Below are 20,477 nucleotides of genomic sequence, written 5' to 3'. Positions count from 1 at the left end.
GAAGTACTAATTACCCTAAAAAGCCTTTGTGTTAATTTATTACTTTGCAGTCACATTCTGTATTGTTTGCCAGAATGGTGGATAAGCTTTACCTTTGGGTTTTTGCATATTTTCCTATATGTTCATCTTTGAGCTATATTTCACTAGGCATAATTTAATTGCAAACAAATACTTTTTCTTAAGTCAGGTTTCTGCATTATGTAACTTAGTGTGTTACTTTCTCCACTATGTATGAAATGTATTTTGCTAGAAATGTAAAGAACATCTTCCTATGAATATTGTAAAGTTTAATATTTTTGATTGAGTTGTGGATTTGTTCATTTTATTGTAAATATTTGAAGTATATTTATTGTAGACAAATAAAAGTATTATTATGTTTAGGTTGCAAATTAATCAGTAAATTTTTTTTTTTTTTAAATGCTGTCACTCTTACAAACTGAAATCAATGCGAGTTAGAGTATAGGGATTTCACACGGAAATCCATGTGAATAAGGTTATAGGTTTTTACACATAAATCAGTATTAATTGTATTTCACACAGAAATCAGTGTGAAATGGAGTTTACATATTTGGCACAGAAATCCGTGTGAAATAGAGTTATTCACACGGACAAAATAATCCGTGTGAGATGAGTATTACCCCCCCTCCAAACTGCACGGTAACTCAATCTGTGTGTGTATTGTGTGTAAAACCCTTCACACACTGAAATCCGTGTGAGAAAGTCTTATCACACAGATGGGGTGATTGTTGTTTTGCTAGTAGTGATTCTAACCCAATTGATTGATTTAGGTCACTTTCTGTCTGGGCTTCCCACCGGCTTTGGAACTAGATTTGGGTTTTTATCACTTTTTGGGACTAGAGGGAGGTGGCAACGGGCTCTAGTCTACCACAAAACTTGCTCTTTAAGGTTTGAATGACTTGACTAGTTTGTGATCAAAGAAGTAAGTTCACTTTCGAAATTAAATTTTTATCGTATTAATATTACGAACTAAAGTTGGTGGTTCAGTCATTAAAACAAGTAAAGCTACTGTTTTATTTAGTATTTGAAATACCAGAGAACTGATTGTACTTGTTATTTCTATGCATATATATTGGTTTTGGTTTTGAGTTGAAAGAAGCTTTTGGTTTTTGTTTTTGGTGTGATTTGGGGTCAACACCTTCAAATAAGCTTCAACTCAACAGAGATTCCAAATTGCTCATTAAGTTTATCAGAGTTGCAATCAAATGTCTTTGGGATCCTATTTGTATATTTATTTTCATACTCTAAAGAAACCCCCTATATAACTGAAGAATATAAAGACGCTATGGATGTGGTGCCGAACAAAAAACCAGGGTGGTTGGACTAGAATTCTAGAAACATCTATGCTCTGCTATGGATGTGAAGTCATTGTTGAAGTTGCAAAGAGAATGTAATTAATAACCTCCGTTTTAAAGGTTTAAAAAAAAATTGATATAATTAGAATCAATAACATAAAACATGCTAGATTCTACATGCGCTTAAACAAGAAATCCGGTAAGAAAATCCATAAAATCTATCTAAACCAATGCTACTCATTATAGTCTAAAGAGATGCTTTTAAGCAAGCCTAATTCAGCAAGAATACTGTCACTCTCTAAGAAAAAATCAATCATCTGATTCTCATCTGCTAGCACACACTTGTGGTACAAACAAGAAACTAAAAACTCTGTTTTAAAGATATTATATATGGAACTTGTCATATAAAAAGGATTGGGCATGAATTATAGAAATTCTTTAGTCAGTACTATCATGCATGATCTCTTTGGCAAAGGATGACTGAGCGGGTCAGTATATTTAGATGAGTATACTCTATAGCAGTATAGCATGCCTGACTGTCTCTGCACCACTGCCTGTCTCACAGTCTGTCAGTATTCGCATTCTAGATGAGGATCGCCACATCCACCAACCCAGCTCCAATTTCTGGCTATTCACACTTCCATGCATCTCAACACGTTCCCAATGATCTGTCCTCTCTTCCCACAAAAAGCACATACCTGTTGTAAAACTAACATAGAAAGTGTTTCAGAAAATGGAGAGAGCTTTGCTTCTAAGAACTTGAGAGAGAGAGAGTTTAGATGCAGATAATAAGTGTAGTATTTTCTGTTTTTCTCCTCATAACATGGATGAGAAATGGACTACATATAGTGGAAGATAGGGAACATGTAGCCTAAAGTCCTCCATAAAACAAGGACTCCTAAAGTCCTCCATAAAACAAGGATTCCTAAAGTCATCCATAAAACATGGAAAGGGTAAGCCTATAACAACATAATGATTTACCCTATATCTATTTACATGATATAGCCATAATGATTTACAACACTCCCCCTTGGATATTTCATGTCAATAGTGTTGCATGGGTTGTGCGCTTCTAAGTTGTCTCATCAAAAACCTTGCCAAGTAATAAAAACCCTGTGGGAAAAAAACAACCTTGGTCGAAGGAGAAAAAGAGCACAACGCGTATGAGTGTGGAGTAGTAATATCACAGCTTCGGAGATAAGTGGAGTCTTCTTATTAGCATCATAAGTAGGTAGTATGTCTACGAGAGGGATGCATTTAGATTTGCTACACCAAAACCTTGCCCGGTAAACCCAGTGGGAGAAACCCGTGGTCGAAGGGAAAAGATGAGCAAATGCATATATGTCAAATCAAAGCATCTTCAGGATGTAGTATAAGTGGGGTGACCATTCTAAAGATGTGCCTCGTTAAAACCTTGCCAGGTAACAAAACCCAGTGGGACAAAATAACCCTGGACGAAGGACGAAAAGAGTACACGATGGTCAAGTGTATATGCTTCGGGATACTCCCCCTGATTTCGACTCCCCCTGAAAATTACATGTTAGGTAATTCAGATAGTTTACGTAGACCAATACCTTGAACATGCTTCTGGAATGTAGACTTTGGTAGTGACTTGGTAAAGAGGTCTGCACGATTATCTTCAGATCGAATCTGCTTGACTTCAATCTTCTGATGCTCCTGTTGTTGCTGATTGAAGAAGAACTTCGGTGCAATATGTTTGGTGTTGTCTCCTTTGATGAAACCCGTCTTCATCTGCTCTATGTAAGCAGCATTATCCTCGTAGATAATGGTTGGTTCATCAGTGGTGGAATGCAGTCCACATGTGCTTCGAACATGCTTTGTAACGGCTCTTAGCCATGTACATTCACATACTGCTTCTTGAAGAGCTAGTATCTCAGCATGATTCGAAGAGGTAGCAACAAGTGTCTATTTCGTAGACCTCCAAGAAATTGCAGTATTCCCAATGGTAAAGACATAACCAGTTTGGGAACGTGCCTTGTGCGGGTCTGATAGATATTCTATATCAGCATATCCAACAAGGCGAGCATCATTCTGAGGATCAAGGGGGTTTGATCCATTCCTTGATGCGTAGGGATAGAATAAGCCCATATCCGTTGTACCTCTAAGGTAGCGGAAAAATGTCTTTCATGCCATTCCAGTGGCGGCGTGTTGGCGCAGAGCTATATCTAGCTAACAAGTTCACATCGAATGAGATGTCCTATCTAGGGCATTGAGCCAAGTACAATAATGCGCCTATTGCACTTAGATATGAGACTTCTGGTACCAATATCTCTTCGTTATCATCTGCAGGACGATACGGTTCTCTCTAGACTTCAGACGACCATGGGTGTGCTTGCTTTTATCCTCATTAAAGCATCTTAACATCTTCTGGATGTAATTTGGTTGATGGACCAAAATTTCATCTGCACTGTGCTCGGGCTCCAGGTCGAGACAATAATTTGTTCTCCCAAGGCCTTTCATCTCAAATTCCAACTTCAGGTGCTTTGCGGTTTCCTTGATCTCTTCAGGAGTATCGATCAAATTCATGTCATTGACATAGACCGCCACAATTCTAAACTAGGAACTTGTTTCCTTAATAAACACGCATGGGCATAGTTTATTATTCACATATCCCATCCTGATTAAATATTCACTTAGACGGTTATACCACCTCCGTCTGGATTGTTTCAATCCATAAAGTGAACGCCTCAAAACTAATGGAGAGCGTGTTCCGTGGTCTAGAACTATTTGCATCGGGTATATTAAGTTCTTCAGGAACTTTCAGGTATATTTCTGTATTATGATCTCCCTAGAGATAAGTTATGACCACATTCATAAGCTGCATATTCAGTTTTTCGGAAACTACCAAATTGATAAGGTAGTGGAACGTTATGACGTTCATTACGGGAGAATACGCGTCCTCGTAATCAATCACAGGGCGTTGAGAAAATTCTTGCGCCACTAGACGAGCTTTGTGTATCACAATCTCATTTTTCTCATTACGCTTCCTTATAAATACCCATTTAAATTCTACAGGTTTAACATGGGGAGGTGTAGGAACAACAGGTCCAAAACACCTTTCTCTTTGTCAAGGAATCTAATTTGACCTGGATTGCTTCTTTCCATTTTGGCCAGTCGTCTCTACGTTGACATTATCAACGGAGCGAGGTTCGATGTCATCGCTAGTTATAATTTCGGTAGCTACCGCGAATACAAATATATCATCGATGATAATCTCATTTCGATTCCAAATCTCACTTAAGCATGCATAATTTATCGAGATTTCTCTATTCTCGAGAGTGGGTTCAAACGTTGGAGCGTCCCCCAACGTTGTCTCTTCTAGGACGGACCCATAATCTGGAATTATCTCGTGAGATGGATCAGTTGAGATCGCGATGTCTAGTGGATTCGTTTGTGCTGGTTTTACCCTCTTCCGGGGATAGGAATCCTTCGAACCTAGTGGTCTACCTCGCTTCTGGGCAGGGACATGTGACTGGTTAGCCGCCATGGTCGTACCTCGTCCATCCGGGACAACGCGTCCTACAGGGACATCTATTCTTGCAGGCACATTTGTAGCAGGTATATGTGATCTCGTCACTTTAGCTAGATCAGAGAAAGCGTCTGGCATATTTTGGGCTACACTTTGTAGATCTAGAATTCTCCGCACTTCACTATCGCATTGTGTGGTTCGGGGATCGAGATGAGACATAGTGGGGACATTCCACGTCAATTCACGTCGTTCATCAGGAACGGTAACGTTCTTATCTCCCCCTAACGGCGGGAAGACTGTCTCATCAAAGTGACAATCTGTAAACTCTCCGGCATTATCAGGTCTTATGGACTTTATGGGATAATCCGAGTGGTGATCCACAATTTCATGATCTGGGCGAGAGTTTAGCAAAAGCAGCATTTTCTTGTGGACAATAGTGTAACATGTGATCACTTTGTCGATACATCAACCACAACCATGAAATATTTAAATTGTCCGCATGGTGGTTGGAAAGGTCCACAAATTTTCCTTGCATTCTGTGCAGAAAAATGGTGTGTGTATATACTAGTCTTTGCACATGATGGTCTAGAGTTTAACATTCCTAACGAGCAAGTTTGGCGTAATGTGTTACTAAACACAGGACCCTTATTCAGAAGGGGATGCCCGTGTGATAAGTTGAGGATACGGTGCATCATACTTTGACCTGGGTGTCCCAAATGGTCATGCCATAGCAAGTAGTTGCTCGAATTGGTTAGCTTCTGGCTAACAAATTTCAATTTCTCCAATATACGCTTCTGGCCGCACATTCAGAGGTTATGCAAAGATATTACACTCATTTTTCTTAGGGGTTTCAACGTGATAAATGTTGGTTCGAATATCCTTAATACTCAATAACGTTCTCCTGGAACGTGGAGAATATAAGGCCTCATTAATGGTAAATTCAGTACCATTGGACAACATAAAGTGGGCTTTGCCATAGCCTTCTATCAGGTTGGATTGGCCTGATATGGTTGTCACAGAGGTATGCATGGGCAATAAGTTTGAAACATATCTCCGATCTCGGAGTATGGTGTGTGTAATAGCACTTTTAACCGGACAACAAACTTCCCCATAGAATATGCCTATTCATTTATTTAATTCAATGGATCACATGTATGAATAAGTTTATTGAATTAAATATATTCGAACATAACCACATTTCTATAATCCAAAATAATTGAAAACATAAATCACCAAAATCCGAAGATGTTTCATTCATTAAGATGAAATAGATATGGCACAAGGGGCCAATTATACCCATGTCTTCGAGTTCTAATCCTCGGTATGTTCAGTAACTGCCTGAAAATCCATGATCTCTAGTGTGGAATCGATAGAAAATGACCCTTTAATAAAGTTGGTATTTCGAGTTCTGCGACTGGCGTAATACTCATCTACTGCTTAGGCTATCGCACAACAGGTGCGGGACCAGCAGTCAATTCCTCCACATTGATAACAAAGATCATGCTGATCGATTCTGGTGGCAGCGGGCCGGACCAGTGTTCCTTTCAACTCGGGCTTGCTGAGTTATGGCATCATGGTTCCTACCACGTGGGCCTTGGCCACGTGGAGCCTGATTACATGGCCTCTTGGGCTTTGGCCAAGTGGCAGACGGTCATATGGGCTAATTTCGTTCTGCCAATCATGTCTTGCTTCAAGCAAGAAAATGGTCATTTGATGGTGAAAGTGCTCTTCTAGAGTGACCCAAAGAATCTGTGTATCCTTTTCATCGGATACTCAACTTGGAGTGTTTTCTCCATATGTTTCCTTTGAAAATTATGGCACTCATATTAAAAGCCTCAATGACGACATTGTTAGCATTGATTGTTGATCTCATCTTCTTTGCAGTTAGATGAATTATCACATCTTGAACCACTTTAGATAGTTTCTTCCGGAAACCTCCAAAGAAACAAAGTCAAGTTTGTTGAGATTTGGTATTTCTTACAGGAAAGGAACAAATAATCTTAGTGCTTTGGGTAATATCGTCCATAAGCAACTAATAGGAACTTCAGGTTCTATAACATGGTATGAAAAATCGGATTAAACATGTAAAATCTACTGGTTTTATCATGTGTGGTGAATTTATGAAGGAAACTTCAAGTTTCTTAAATGGCATTATCGAAACTACAAGTTCGATATGTGTATGAACTACTGGTTCATTTAGAACTTCTAGTTCATTAGGTACCTGCATTTTCTACACATATATTCTAGTGCGAAAATTTAGACAAGTAACACAATAATATTGAATAGAGCAAATTGAAATAATATCTCACAAATTGAATAAATGGAAATCACAAATCAATTGAGATATTAATTGCATGCTAGTAATATAACATATTAATTGTCACACAATTATGTGAATAAATGCTTCTGGCAATTAATTACACATATGAAATATGGTGAATTTATTTGCAATAGCCATAATGACATGTACATTGTCTGGGTTCAAATCTCAGTAGAATCAAATCATTTTTCCTTTTATTTGATTCTGCTGGACCAAAGGAATGGGCTTGATAGTGAAGCCTATCGGGCTTAGTCTGCGGGCTTGTGACCCGGCCTTTCATGCGTAATTTAAATGGTGTGTGAGGCCTGCTGGGCTGCTAGGTCCCGCAGAGGGAGAGTGGGCCTGCTGGGCTCAAGCTGGTCTGCCAAGGAATGAAAAGTTATTACTCAACCCTTTTGGTAACTCCAATTAAATACGACCAGGTAAGAGTATGAGGTTTGGGTGGAGCGAGGCTCTCTTAAGTACACAGCCTCATTGTATCTTGCCTAGACATCACATCGAATTGGGTGAGCCTACTTGGAAAGATTCATAATATTTCAGTGTTGTCAAAACTACAGGTTCGATACTATATGTGAACTTCTGGTTCAATATTTATGTATGAAATTTTGGTTCAATGTTTATGTGTGTGAACTTCCGGTTCGTTAAGTACCTGCATTCCGCACATATATATTCTAATGCAAAGAATTTAAGCGGGTAAAATATTTAAATTTAATATGAGCAGGTAACACCACAAAACATTATCATAATAAATAATGAAGGAAAGATGTATCATTATCACAAAGTCCAAACAAGTATTTATAGATATTTGTCACAATATACATGAATTAATAGCTAAATTAAAAAGCTATTGATTTTCCTTTTACTCATTCCATTATGCCAATTATAGTGCAAGAGAAATAAGTGTCTCTCATAGATGATTAAGTTAAACTAGATGCTTCAATAAAAGTCATAAATCGTGATTGCAGCTTCTACTGAATAGAAGTCGAAAAACAAACCAAAATCCCAACCAAAACAACCCAGAAAAATATGAAAAATTATAGAGATGCAGTAAACACACAGAGGCTCTAGCATACAAAATTTGGTGAATTTTGGAGTTGAATTACTATTTTAAATAAATACGGGAACACAGAGGACAGAAGGTAAACTGAAACAGTAAAATCTGTTTTTGCTTGGAAAAACATACTTGGTTGTAGAGCTGGTAGATTGATGTTGATTGAATGATGAACCTCTTCTTTTCTGCAACCCAAGAGTTATTCACCTCTTCTCTTGTCGATCGGCAATCCGAATCCTAGAGCTAGTCGTGCTGATAACGTGTTGTAAAACTAACATAGAAAGTGTTTCAGAAAATGGAGAGAGCTTTGCTTCTAAGAACTTGAGAGAGAGAGAGTTTAGATGCAGATAATAAGTGTAGTATTTTCTGTTTTTCTCCTCATAACATGGATGAGAAATGGACTACATATAGTGGAAGATAGGGAACATGTAGCCTAAAGTCCTCCATAAAACAAGGACCCCTAAAGTCCTCCATAAAACAAGGATTCCTAAAGTCATCCATAAAACATGGAAAGGGTAAGCCTATAACAACATAATGATTTACCCTATATCTATTTACATGATATAGCCATAATGATTTACAACAATACCAACCCCGATTCCACGCTTCAGAGTTCCTCAGAATATGAACCCCCACAGTTTCATTTCGTCCTTATTTCTCTTCTTCACGTGAAGACGATCAAGTCGGACGTAGTGAGCTTCAATTTCAATCGGTCCCATACAGAGGACACTAGTCACCTTGCATGTAACTTCAATAGACAAATGTACATTGCACGCAAAGCCTTGGCCTCCTATAAATGCCTCACCACTCGGCTATGCTTTTCCAGACTCATCAAAAGCAATAACCATGGCGATACTCAAAACTTTTTTCCTTTCCACTCTTCTCCTCGCCTCAATCTCCTTCTCTCTTGCTTATCATCATGAGGATCCTTCCCAGCAGTTGGAGCAATGCCAGCGGCGATGCCGGGAGGAGATGCCGCGCGGACTTCAACAGCAGCAGTGCCAGCAAGAATGCAGAGAGCGGATGCAGCAGCAGGGAGGCCGCGGTGGCGGTAGCAGAACCCCGTTCTCTCGTGATCCTGAGCAGAAGTTTGAGCAGTGCGTGGAGAGTTGCCAGTCGAGGCAACACGGCCAGCAACAGCAGCAGCAATGCCGCCAACAATGCGGTCAACAAATGAGCCAGCACGAGCGCCAACAAATGTGCCAAAGACGTTGTCAGATGCAAGACAGTGGTCAGCAACAGTGCCAAAGAAGGTGATTCAAATGAACTGTCAAAATATCTATATGGATTATGTTATGTTACTATATTTAGTATTATAGAAGTTATCTCATATTTTTCCAGCTAACATGTTCATTTATGTTCTTAGTTATGCATGATTAGTTCACTCATTCTAAAATTTAACCTCCTAACACAGGTGCATGCAGCAGCTCGAGCAAGGAGAACTAGACATTAATACATCAAGAGATCCCGAACAAAAACTTGAGCAATGCCAACAGAGTTGCCAATCGAGGCAACAAGGCCAACAACAGCACCAGCAGTGCCGTCAACAATGCGCACAGCAATTGAGCCAGCGAGAGCGTCAACAAATCTGCCAAAGACGTTGTCAGATGCAAGACAGTGGTCAGCAACAGTGCCAAAAAAGGTGATCCAAATGAATTGTCAAAATATCTATATGGATTATGTTATGTCACTGTATTTAGTATTATAAAAGTTATCTCGTATTTTTCCAGCTAACAAGTTCATTTATGTTCTTATTTATGCATGATTGGTTCACTCATTCTAAAATTTAACCTCCCAACACAGGTGCATGCAGCAGCTCGAGCAAGGAGAACTAGACATTAACACATCAAGAGATCCCGAACAAAAACTTGAGCAGTGCCAACAGGGTTGCCAATCAAGGCAACAGGGCCAACAAGAGCAGCAGCAGCAGTGCCGTCAGCAATGTGCACAGCAATTGAGCCAGCGAGAGCGTCAACAAATCTGTGAGCAACGCTGCCAGAGGCAACAACGTGGGGATCAACAACAGAAACAACAGTGCCAAAGAAGGTGCCAGCAACAACTTGAGCAGGGTCAACAGGGTGAGGACCAGAACTACCGACGAGAAAGGGAGGACCAGCAAATTCGGGGTCAGAGCCAAATGAACAACCCTTACTACTTCCCCTCGGACATGTTTCAGCAAAAATTCAGGTCTCAAGAAGGTGGGATGTATGTTCTTGAGAGGTTCACCGAGAATGAAAATAAGCTTCTTCGCGGCATTAGGAACTACCGATTAGCCATCATCGAGGCCAAGCCCAACACTTTCGTCCTCCCACACCATTGTGATGCTGAATCTATTTTCGTTGTTATCAATGGTGAGTAAGGACGTCTTCTGTTAACAATTGAGTCATTTATAAACAATATAAAACCACAACTTTAATTGCTTTATAAATATGATATTGCAGGACGTTGCACCTGTACAATGTTGATGCAAGACAACAAAGAGTCGTTCAACATGGAAATGGGTGATGTCCTCAGAGTTCCTGCAGGGGCTATCGTCTACCTTGTTAACAACAACAATGATCAGACTCTAAGAATTGCAAAGCTCAAGCAGCCAGTCAACACTCCTGGACGATTTGAGGTAATCAAACAGGAAAAGAATCAGGATTCTTATTTTGGAAAATTAAGGTAACTAGTTTTGTATAACATTGCTTAATTTGCTGCAGGAGTTCTTCCCTGCAAGTTCTCAAGACCTAGACTCATACTTCAACGTTTTCAGCGATGACATTCTTGAATCAGCCTTCAATGTAAGTTTCAGTTCTTATTTTTCATTCACTTGGTACTAACCTGATTTACATGACGCTAACTAGGCTCGAATAATTTTGTGACTAGACCCCAAGCGATCAGCTACAGAGGGTGTTTGGACAACAACAGCAGAAGAGGCAAGGCATGGTGATGAGGGCATCACCACAACAACTCCAGGCATTGAGTCAGCACGCTTCTTCGCCCAGGAGCAAAGGCCGTCAGTCTGGCAAGGGTCCATTCAATCTTCGAAACCAAAAGCCCATCCAGGCCAACAAGTTCGGCAAATTATTCGAAGCTCGCCCTGAGAAGTTCGATCAGCTCCAGGACATGGATGTCTCAGTCACTTGCGTTGAAGTCAACAATGTAAGTAAATCAGAGAAAGAAAATTATTATATTCTATAAGTTATAGTGGGGCACATGTGTTAGTAAAATGTCTTCTGAAAACTTGGTAAAATTAATTTTGGGAAATGTTGCAGGAAGCTATGATGCTGCCACACTACAATTCTAAAGCAATATTCGTGGTGCTGGTTGTGGAAGGAAGCGGACGGGTCGAGATGGCATGCCCACACATGGCAAGCCAGAGCCAAATGGGTGAGGAAGAAGTAGAACAACATGGAGAACAGATGAAGGTCACAGCTGATGTATCAGAGGGTGATGTTTTCGTTATCCCAGCAGGTCATCCCATTGCCATAGTTGCCCAAAACCAACAATTGAAAATGTTGGGATTTGGAATCAATGCCCAAAACAACAAGAGGAACTTCATTGCAGGTAGCTCAATTTATCATGCTTTGAGATGAATTAACACATTGAAAATCCTTAGCCTTGCTGATTAATTAGTTGGTTACTAACACATGATATGTTCCTTTCTCTGCAGGGAGAGAGGCTAACCCGATTAGGGAGATGGAGAGAGAGGCTAAGCAACTGACCTTCGGGCAAGAGATGGAGCAGATCATCAACAGGCAGAGGGAATCTTATTTCGCCCCGACAGGGCAGAGCCAGCAGCAGAGAGGAGGCAGAGACGAGCCCTTATCTTCAATTTTGGCATTTGCAGGCTTTTAAATAGATATAAGCAGTACTATAGGGAGAGAGTAATGTACGCAGCATGATGTAATAAAATCCAATTAGTAATAGTATGTAAAGCAGCAGCAGTAGTAGGTAGGCTGTGCTAGAGTTTGCAAGTACGAGCTCATGTAGAGTGAGCTTTTGTCTGAAAAAAAATATAGCTCTAGCTCTCTGCCACATGAAATAAATACATTTCCGTTCTCTGTTTCTGTTCATTCACTTTTAATCCTTGATTCAAATCCACGGTCTATTTTGGATTCCATTTATTTATCTAGTTACATAAGTATATACTTGATTACTCTAAGCTCAGAAAACTAACCCCAAACAAACATTCGTACAAGAACAGTAAAGATCAAGAAATCCTCTTCTCACCTCTAAACCTCCCAAATGTAAAACTCATTAGAACTAGATATCAGCATTAATTACTACTTAAGCTGATATATAGGAGATGCTTTGAGTTCAAATAGTGACACATATAAACACATAAAGACTGTAATCAAAAATTGGTTTGGTGATTATGATCTGTTTGAATTTGAAATTCAAATTGTATGGTTATTTGGATTAATCTAATCAGACAAAATATGGCAGTTATATGACAATTTCATGGAAGGAACTGCCTCATTTGCCTTGTCTATATAAGAGGATTATACAGTCTACATTGATCCCTGCAAGAACACCATAACTCATATTCTTTTGTCCCATCACAAAACTGAGACTAAAGGGTGGATCTTGGAGAAGAGCAATGGACACAGGCACTAGTCCATCATGTTAGAAAACCTGATGAACAAGACATTACATAGAAACCTTGTATGTACAGCATATACACTTAAGTAAACGTATTTGTTAGAGTTTGTGTTTGGATTGATTTAAAAAAGTTTAAGTACTTATCCTAATCTGTTTGGATTGATTTAAAATCAAATTAGGACAGTTGCAAAAAGTTATATATTTGAAATAGCAGTTAAAGGGTGATGGCAGTTTCTTGATGGAAGAAACTGTTATTACATTGCTATATATAACGTTTTGGTCCCTTCTGATACACAATCTGTTCTCATAAATTAGTCCCATCATACTAAGAGAATACTGGAGGTGGAATCAGGAGAAGACTAAGATGAATGGTTCAAGTGCATCGTGTAAGACTCCTTTACATACTGTACAGTTTATATACATTGCAGATATCAGGAGAGATATGAAGTTTCAGTCCTATATTAGGATACGACTAGTATACCACTCCTAAATAGTTCATCTATATATTAGGATAGATATGTTTCTGCAATCCTAATATACTATGCGTTTACTATTGCAATCCTAAATAAAGTTCACGTATATAACATTGTTTACATGTGCTCTTACTGAGATAGATTTACAGCATTAGACTAGTGTAGTTCTAACAATTGGTATCAGAGCAATCTATGCTTAGATGAGTTACATGTTATTGCTACTTCAACAAATTTGTTTTGAAACGATTTCCGGGAATTTTGTTGTAATCCGCATACAGTTATCTACATATATAATTCATGTCTGATAAATAGTGATTGATGTATATGCTTGTTTCAAGTTATGATATTTGATTCATTGAGAAATTCATCATGTTGTGTGCTGCCAAAGTGGTCCCATGAATGAACATTCCAAAGGATCTAATATGCTGATGAAATATTTAGTATGAATTCAATTATATGTTGCATAATAAAGTGCTGTCAAAGTGGCCAATATATAGCAATTACATTGTATTCAGTTTCATCAGAATGAGATTATGAGACTTAAAATTAAATTTGAGTATGATTTCCAAAGAGATCTACATCAAACATTTGGTTTCATAGTCTTGTATATTTTAGATAGATGAACATTCAGAAACTATTAGAGATGAGTACTCCACAAAGGATGTCAGGTCTTGAAAATAGAAAAGTTTCATTTGTCTGCATATACATATAGTTTCAGTTAAATGACATTCATATATGAATTTCATTTGTTTTGGGACATTCAGATTATTCTAGTATCATGATACACTAGAAGATTTTGACTGATCAATTTCATATACAGCAATGCACTTTCCAATGAGCATAAGTCAGATTGAGTTGCTGAATGGCTCAAATTTCAAGAAATGGAAGAGTGACATTGAATTGAATCTGGGAGTTCTAGACTATGATCATGTTTTGAAAGAAGATCCACCAGAAGCATTGCCCGCAACTGCAAGCAAGGAAAGCAAAGAAAAATATGAGAAGTGGTACAAGCACAATAAGATGGCACTGATCATGATCAAGAAGAGCATAACTGAGAATGTGATAGGAGGTATTCCAGACTCAGAGTTTGCAAAAGTGTTCTTCAATTCCATTGCAGAAAAATCAAGGTTTCCAACAAAGCAGAAACTGGAAAGCTTATGAAATCTCTCATGAGGTTGCAGTTCAATGGAAAAGGGAGTGTTAGAGAATATATATTGAAGGGTTCTGACATTGCTGGAAAACTCAGAGGACTAAACATGGCTATTGAAGATCCATTCCTTGTTTATTTGTTGCTGGAATCACTACCGGATGAGTATGATCAACTGAAAACACTTTACAAAACTCAAAAGGAAATGTGGAGTGTGAATGAACTGATTTCCCTTTGTGTGGAAGTTGAGGATGAAATTAAAAATAAGGGAAAAGAAGTGTCAGTGAATCTCATGTCCCACTCAAAGTTCAAGAAGAAGAGGTTTGGCAACAACAACTACAAAGGAAGCACTTCAACTGGTACTTCAACATATGCTGTGAGGTCTGACAACATTAAGTTTAAAAATAAACCTGCAGGTGGCTTGAAGTGTTTCTTCTGCAAGAAACCTGGACACTTTAAGAAAGATTGTGAGGGTTTCAAAGTTTGGCTAACTAAAAGAGGTGCTTTTCTTTCAAAACCTGTTTTTAGTGTTGAGTCAAATGATTTTGTTCATGATAACTCTTGGTGGTTTGACACTGGCTCACCCATTCATGTTGTGAATTCTTTACAGGGATTATCAAGGATAACAATCCCAAATAAGAATGAAACAAGGGTGTGTTCTGGAAATGGTCAAAGAGTAGCTGTGAAGGCTATAGGAGTTGTCAAGTTGTTGTTTAGGAATAATTATGTATTAGAACTAAATAATGTGTATTGTATTCCTAGTATAAAGAGAAACCTCATATCAGGTTCTCAATTTGTTGCTAACAATGGTTGTAGTTTCTCTAGTGATAATAAATTAATGTTGCTTTATTATGACTCTGTGTGTTTTGGTGAAGCAAATATTTTAAATGGGTATTGGCTTGTCAATTGTGAAACTGTGTTTTCTGGTAAAAATGACAGCAAGAATATTTTCTTCTTAGATAAAGCATCTGGTTCCAAAAGAAAATTCAGTGATTCTTCATCCTTTTTGTGGCATAAAAGACTTGGCCACATTTCTAAAGAAAGGTTAAGAGAACTTGTTAAACAAGGGATCTTACCAGCCTTGAGTTTTGAAGATTTTGGAACCTGTGTAGATTGTCTAAAGGGTAAATTGACTAATTCTAGGAGTTTTGGTTCAAAAAGGAGTGAAAATTTGCTTGATTTAGTCCATACTGATGTCTGTGGTCCTTTTCCTGTTAACACAATCTGTGGAAATTGTTATTTTATAACTTTCATAGATGATTTTTCTAGGTTTTGTTATGTTTACCTTATTTCTGAAAAATCACAAGCTTTGGAAACCTTCAAGATTTATAAAACTGAGGTTGAGAAACAAACAGGCAGGGTTATCAAAGTTGTCAGGTCTGACAGAGGTGGTGAGTATTTTGGAAGGTATACAGAACAAGGGCAACATAAAGGCCCGTTTGCTTTATTTTTGCAAGAATGTGGGATAGTTGCTCAGTATACAACTCCATACAATCCTCAACAAAATGGAGTTTCAGAAAGAAGAAATAGAACTCTCATGAGCATGGTTAGATGCATGATACTCAGGTCTGGACTTCCAAAATTTCTGTGGGGAGAAGCCTTAAAGACTGCAAATTATATTTGTAACAGAGTTCCAACCAAAGCAGTTCACAAAATTCCATTTGAGTTGTGGTGTCGATATAAACCCAGTCTGAATCATTTTCATGTGTGGGGATGTAAAGCAGAGGCTAGAATTCACAGCAATGCAGATGGAAAGTTGGATTCTCAATCAGTCAGTGCATTTTTCATTGGCTATTCTGAGAAGTCTAAAGGATACAAGTTCTATTGTCCTGGAAAGGGAACAAGAATAATGGAATCTCACAGAGCTGCATTCTATGATGAGGTGTTTGATAACAGTGCAAGGAATGATTTAGAAATGGATAAAAGTTCATCACAGGCAGAAGACGACATGGAGAAATGGTTTGTCTATCAGGATTGCAGTAACATTCGCATCCTAGATCAGGACTGCAGCAATACATCAATCCTAGATCAGGATCACAGCAATACAATAGTCCTAGATCAGGACTGTAGTAATACTTCAATCCTAGACAACTCAGTGTCGTTGAATCTTGTTCCAGCAAGTGCAGAGGGTGAAAATGTAACACAACAAGCAAGTGCAGATGTTGTGGATCATGTCAACACTATCACAGGTGAACAAAGTGAGCCAATTGCAAGTGATACAATGCCAACACAACATAATAAGCAAGCTGAATGCAGAGTTGCAATGCAGACCACAGAAATTGCAGAAGCATCACAGCCTGTAACCTTGAGAAGATCTGCAAGAGAAAAGAAATCTGCCATACCAGATGTATACAAATTATATTTGACTATTGAGGAAATTGATTTGGGAGATTGAAGGTGATCCAATTTCAGTTGAGGAGGCCATGCAATCCTCAAATAGTGAGAAGTGGAAATCAGCAATGGAAGATGAGTTGCAAAGCATGTCGCAGAATGGAGTGTGGATCTTAGTGGACAAGCCTCATGATTTTAAGCCCATTGGTTGTAAGTGGGTTTTTAAAACTAAAAGAAATGCAGATGGGAATATTGAGAGGTATAAGGCCAGACTAGTTGCAAAAGGGTATAATCAAAAGGAAGGCATAGACTACAATGAGACTTTCTCTCCGGTCTCAACAAAAGATGCATTTAGAGTCATCATGGCTCTTGTAGCACATTATGATCTGGAACTACATATGGATGTGAAGACTGCATTTTTGAATGGTGATCTATATGAAGAAATATACATGCTGCAACCTGAGGGTTTTGTAGAAGATGACAGCAAGGTATGCAAACTTAGAAAGTCAATATATGGTCTTAAACAGGCTTCAAGACAATGGTACTTGAAGTTTGACAAAGTAATCACTCAATTTGGTTTTCTGGAAAATAAACTGGATGAGTGCATTTACTTGAAGACCAGTGGGAGTGACTTTATATTGTTGATTTTGTATGTTGATGATATCTTGCTTGCTAGTAGTAGTGTTTGCCTATTAAAAGAAACAAAGGATTTTCTTTTAAATCAGTTTGATATGAAGGATATGGGAGAGGCTCATTATGTTCTTGGGATTGAGATAACAAGAGATAGAAAACAGTATGCCTTAGGCTTGTCTCAAAAGAATTATGTTGATAAAATACTTCAGAGATTTGGGATGCAGAATTGTAATTTAGGGGAGTCACCAATGTCAAAAGGAGACAAGTTGCATAAAGGTCAATGTCCTAAGAATGCATTAGAGAGGAAGAATATGCAGAACATGCCATATGCTAGATTGGTTGGGAGTTTGATGTATGCTCAAGTGTGTACAAGGCCAGATATATCCTTTGCTGTGAATATGTTATCAAGATATCAGTCAAGTGCAGGTCATGCACATTGGGTGGCTGGTAAGAAAGTATTGAGGTATTTGAAGAAAACCAAAAGTCACATGTTGGTTTACAGAAGAATTGAAGATCAAGAACTTGAAGTGGAAGCTTATACTGATGCATCGTACAAGTCAGATTCAGATGACTTGAAATCGACATCAGGTTATATATTTGTTATGGCTGGAGGAGCAATTTCATGGAAAACAGCTAAACAAACTCTGACAGCAACTTCAACCTTTCAGGCTGAATATATAGCCATCTTTGAAGCTACTGGGCATGCACTATGGTTGAAGAATTTCATTGCTCACTTAAAGATTGTAGAATCTGTGTCAAGGCCTATAACAATCTACTGTGATAATGCATCTGCAGTATTCTTTTCAAAGAATAATAAAAGGTCTTCAGGTTCTAAGAACATTGATGTGAAATACTTTGCAGTGAGAGAAAGTGTCAGAGATGAGGAGATAGAGGTAGTGAAGATTGGAACTAAAGATCAATTGGCTGATCCTTTGACAAAAACCTTGGCAGTTTCTGATTTTATTAGACACACCAAAAATATGGGAGTGTTGGACAGTTTCAATCCTGATGAAGTCTGATGGTATCTCACTCGTTGCTGTGTATTATTATTTATGGATTTTCAGATAATGATCAGTTAAGTATTATTACATTCTTGAGTTTTCACTTCATTGTGTATTTGCATGATTGAGTTGTACAATTTCAGATTGTTGTTTATAAACAGCAAATATGCAAATTCATGATATTAGGCGAGTGAAATATAATTTGCTTCAGTTCTATATGATTAGAAATTTTGGTAGGACATTATGCATGCTTATATCATATATGGTATGATAATTTAAGCTTGATTACAGTGCAGCTGTAATAAGGATGATTCATGTGATTTTGGTTGCTACAATGTGATTATGGAACACTAATGTTTTCTCTGATTCATTGTGTTGTTCTATGATTCTTTACAGCAAACATGATTGACAGAATTTGGAACAGACAGGGAATACAAACTGAATGTGCACAATTTAGCTAACTGATACATGTATATGCACATATCAATTTCTAAGCAATGTCAAGTTCAGTGGGAGATTGTTAGAAAACCTGATGAACAAGACATTACATAGAAACCTTGTATGTACAGCATATACACTTAAGTAAACGTATTTGTTAGAGTTTGTGTTTGGATTGATTTAAAAAAGTTTAAGTACTTATCCTAATCTGTTTGGATTGATTTAAAATCAAATTAGGACAGTTGCAAGAAGTTATATATTTGAAATAGCAGTTAAAGGGTGATGGCAGTTTCTTGATGGAAGAAACTGTTATTACATTGCTATATATAACGTTTTGGTCCCTTCTGATACACAATCTGTTCTCATAAATTAGTCCCATCATACTAAGAGAATACTGGAGGTGGAATCAGGAGAAGACTAAGATGAATGGTTCAAGTGCATCGTGTAAGACTCCTTTACATACTGTACAGTTTATATACATTGCAGATATCAGGAGAGATATGAAGTTTCAGTCCTATATTAGGATGCGACTAGTATACCACTCCTAAATAGTTCATATATATATTAGGATAGATATGTTTCTGCAATCTTAATATACTATGCGTTTACTATTGCAATCCTAAATAAAGTTCACGTATATAACATTGTTTACATGTGCTCTTACTGAGATAGATTTACAGCATTAGACTAGTGTAGTTCTAACACATCATCGTGTTAGTATTACATGTTCTTTTAGATTCTGTTTTAACTTTAAATTCCTGCTTTGCTGCAGATTGTGTTTCTTGTTTATGATTCATGTTACTGATTAATAACAATCTTGTATTTGACATAGTTATTATCTTACTTATGTGAATCTGTTTATATTAATGAACTCAGAATACATTTTGTTCCTATAGAACAATTTCTCCAGAAATTGAATATGTAAACTTTGTCATTATTGTTCTTGATGATTTAATTATCTGAGTTGCTATATGAAGTTCTGTTTTCATGTTTAAGTTACTTTGAATATCAATTCTAAATTTGACATAGCCATGTTAATTATATTGTATATGTAAATCTACATACGTGCAAATTCATAATTGATCATAAATCATTATTAGTTATATCTGCAGAAGTTGCATGAACAGTTTTTCAAATGTTCTTGCTGCTTTAAATATCAGAGTTGCTATATATGATCAAGTATTTAAATGTTCAGAAATAAATTGCATCTTACACCAAAAAGAAGAAAAAGAAAAGCAGTGGATCCGAACCAATTTTGTACAAATTATGCTCCCATTTATTAATTCGTTCACAACGAAACTAGTGTCTATAGTAATCACATACATCAATTTCAACTAGATAGGTTAAAAAAAAAACCATAACACGCGCCTAAGAACGCGCCTAGAAAAAAAGAAAAAACAGAGAGAGAGTGGTTTCTCTCCCGGTCGAACGCCGCCGGCGTTCCTGCTGCTGCGTCTCGGCCGGGAGAGGTGTTTTGGAGGCGGCTTTTTGCTTGGCTTTAGCCTTTGTCTACCATTTCGGGTTGGTGTGTTGGTGTGGTGAGGAGGAGAGTGTGTGGTTGTTGCAGATCCGCCGTCGGCCATGAAGGAAGGGAGATCCGAGTGCAGCGCTGGGGTTGAGGAGGGTTTGGGGGGGTTCTGTGTCCCGATCTGGTTGTCAGATCGGACTTGTATGGGCGCACACCTGATTGTGT

The 20,477-nt window shown here is 38.0% G+C and overlaps 2 protein-coding genes and 1 long non-coding RNA gene across 3 annotated transcripts; 2 read left to right on the top strand and 1 right to left on the bottom strand.

The window, feature by feature from the left end:
* Positions 1-7,120: 7,120 nt before the first annotated feature.
* Positions 7,121-8,769, bottom strand: LOC133712851 (uncharacterized). The gene is made up of 2 exons (XR_009847629.1): positions 8,307-8,769; positions 7,121-7,608 (listed from the first exon to the last, which is right to left on the bottom strand). It is a non-coding gene; the product is annotated as an uncharacterized LOC133712851 (long non-coding RNA).
* A 189-nt stretch (positions 8,770-8,958) lies between these two features.
* LOC133712850 (vicilin Jug r 2.0101-like) lies at positions 8,959-12,107 on the top strand. The gene is made up of 8 exons (XM_062138971.1): positions 8,959-9,427; positions 9,589-9,816; positions 9,978-10,525; positions 10,616-10,791; positions 10,877-10,957; positions 11,043-11,318; positions 11,432-11,723; positions 11,830-12,107. Exons 1-8 carry the CDS (start codon positions 9,021-9,023, stop codon positions 12,012-12,014), a joined length of 2,193 nt encoding a protein of 730 aa, XP_061994955.1. The 5' UTR covers positions 8,959-9,020; the 3' UTR covers positions 12,015-12,107.
* A 948-nt stretch (positions 12,108-13,055) lies between these two features.
* Positions 13,056-14,395, top strand: LOC133711387 (uncharacterized). The gene is made up of 2 exons (XM_062137519.1): positions 13,056-13,147; positions 14,055-14,395. The coding sequence occupies exons 1-2, from the start codon at positions 13,126-13,128 to the stop codon at positions 14,393-14,395; spliced, it is 363 nt and encodes a 120-aa protein (XP_061993503.1). The 5' UTR covers positions 13,056-13,125.
* Positions 14,396-20,477: the final 6,082 nt, after the last annotated feature.

Source organism: Rosa rugosa, chromosome 5, assembly GCF_958449725.1.
Source record: "Rosa rugosa chromosome 5, drRosRugo1.1, whole genome shotgun sequence".
Classification (NCBI taxonomy): domain Eukaryota; kingdom Viridiplantae; phylum Streptophyta; class Magnoliopsida; order Rosales; family Rosaceae; genus Rosa; species Rosa rugosa.
The sequence above is the reverse complement of the archived record's forward strand: the minus strand, read 5'-3'. Positions and strand labels throughout refer to the sequence as shown.

Excerpts from the sequence above, each read along its gene's own strand:
- LOC133711387 (XM_062137519.1), top strand. The coding sequence starts at position 13,126 with ATGAATGGTTCAAGTGCATCGT. Across the intron at positions 13,148-14,054 it reads GAATGGTTCAAGTGCATCGT|CAATGCACTTTCCAATGAGC; the intron begins GTAAGACTCCTT and ends TTTCATATACAG.
- LOC133712850 (XM_062138971.1), top strand. The coding sequence starts at position 9,021 with ATGGCGATACTCAAAACTTTTTTCCTTTCCACTCTTCTCCTCGCCTCA. Across the intron at positions 9,428-9,588 it reads CAGCAACAGTGCCAAAGAAG|GTGCATGCAGCAGCTCGAGC; the intron begins GTGATTCAAATG and ends CTCCTAACACAG. Across the intron at positions 11,319-11,431 it reads CTTGCGTTGAAGTCAACAAT|GAAGCTATGATGCTGCCACA; the intron begins GTAAGTAAATCA and ends GAAATGTTGCAG.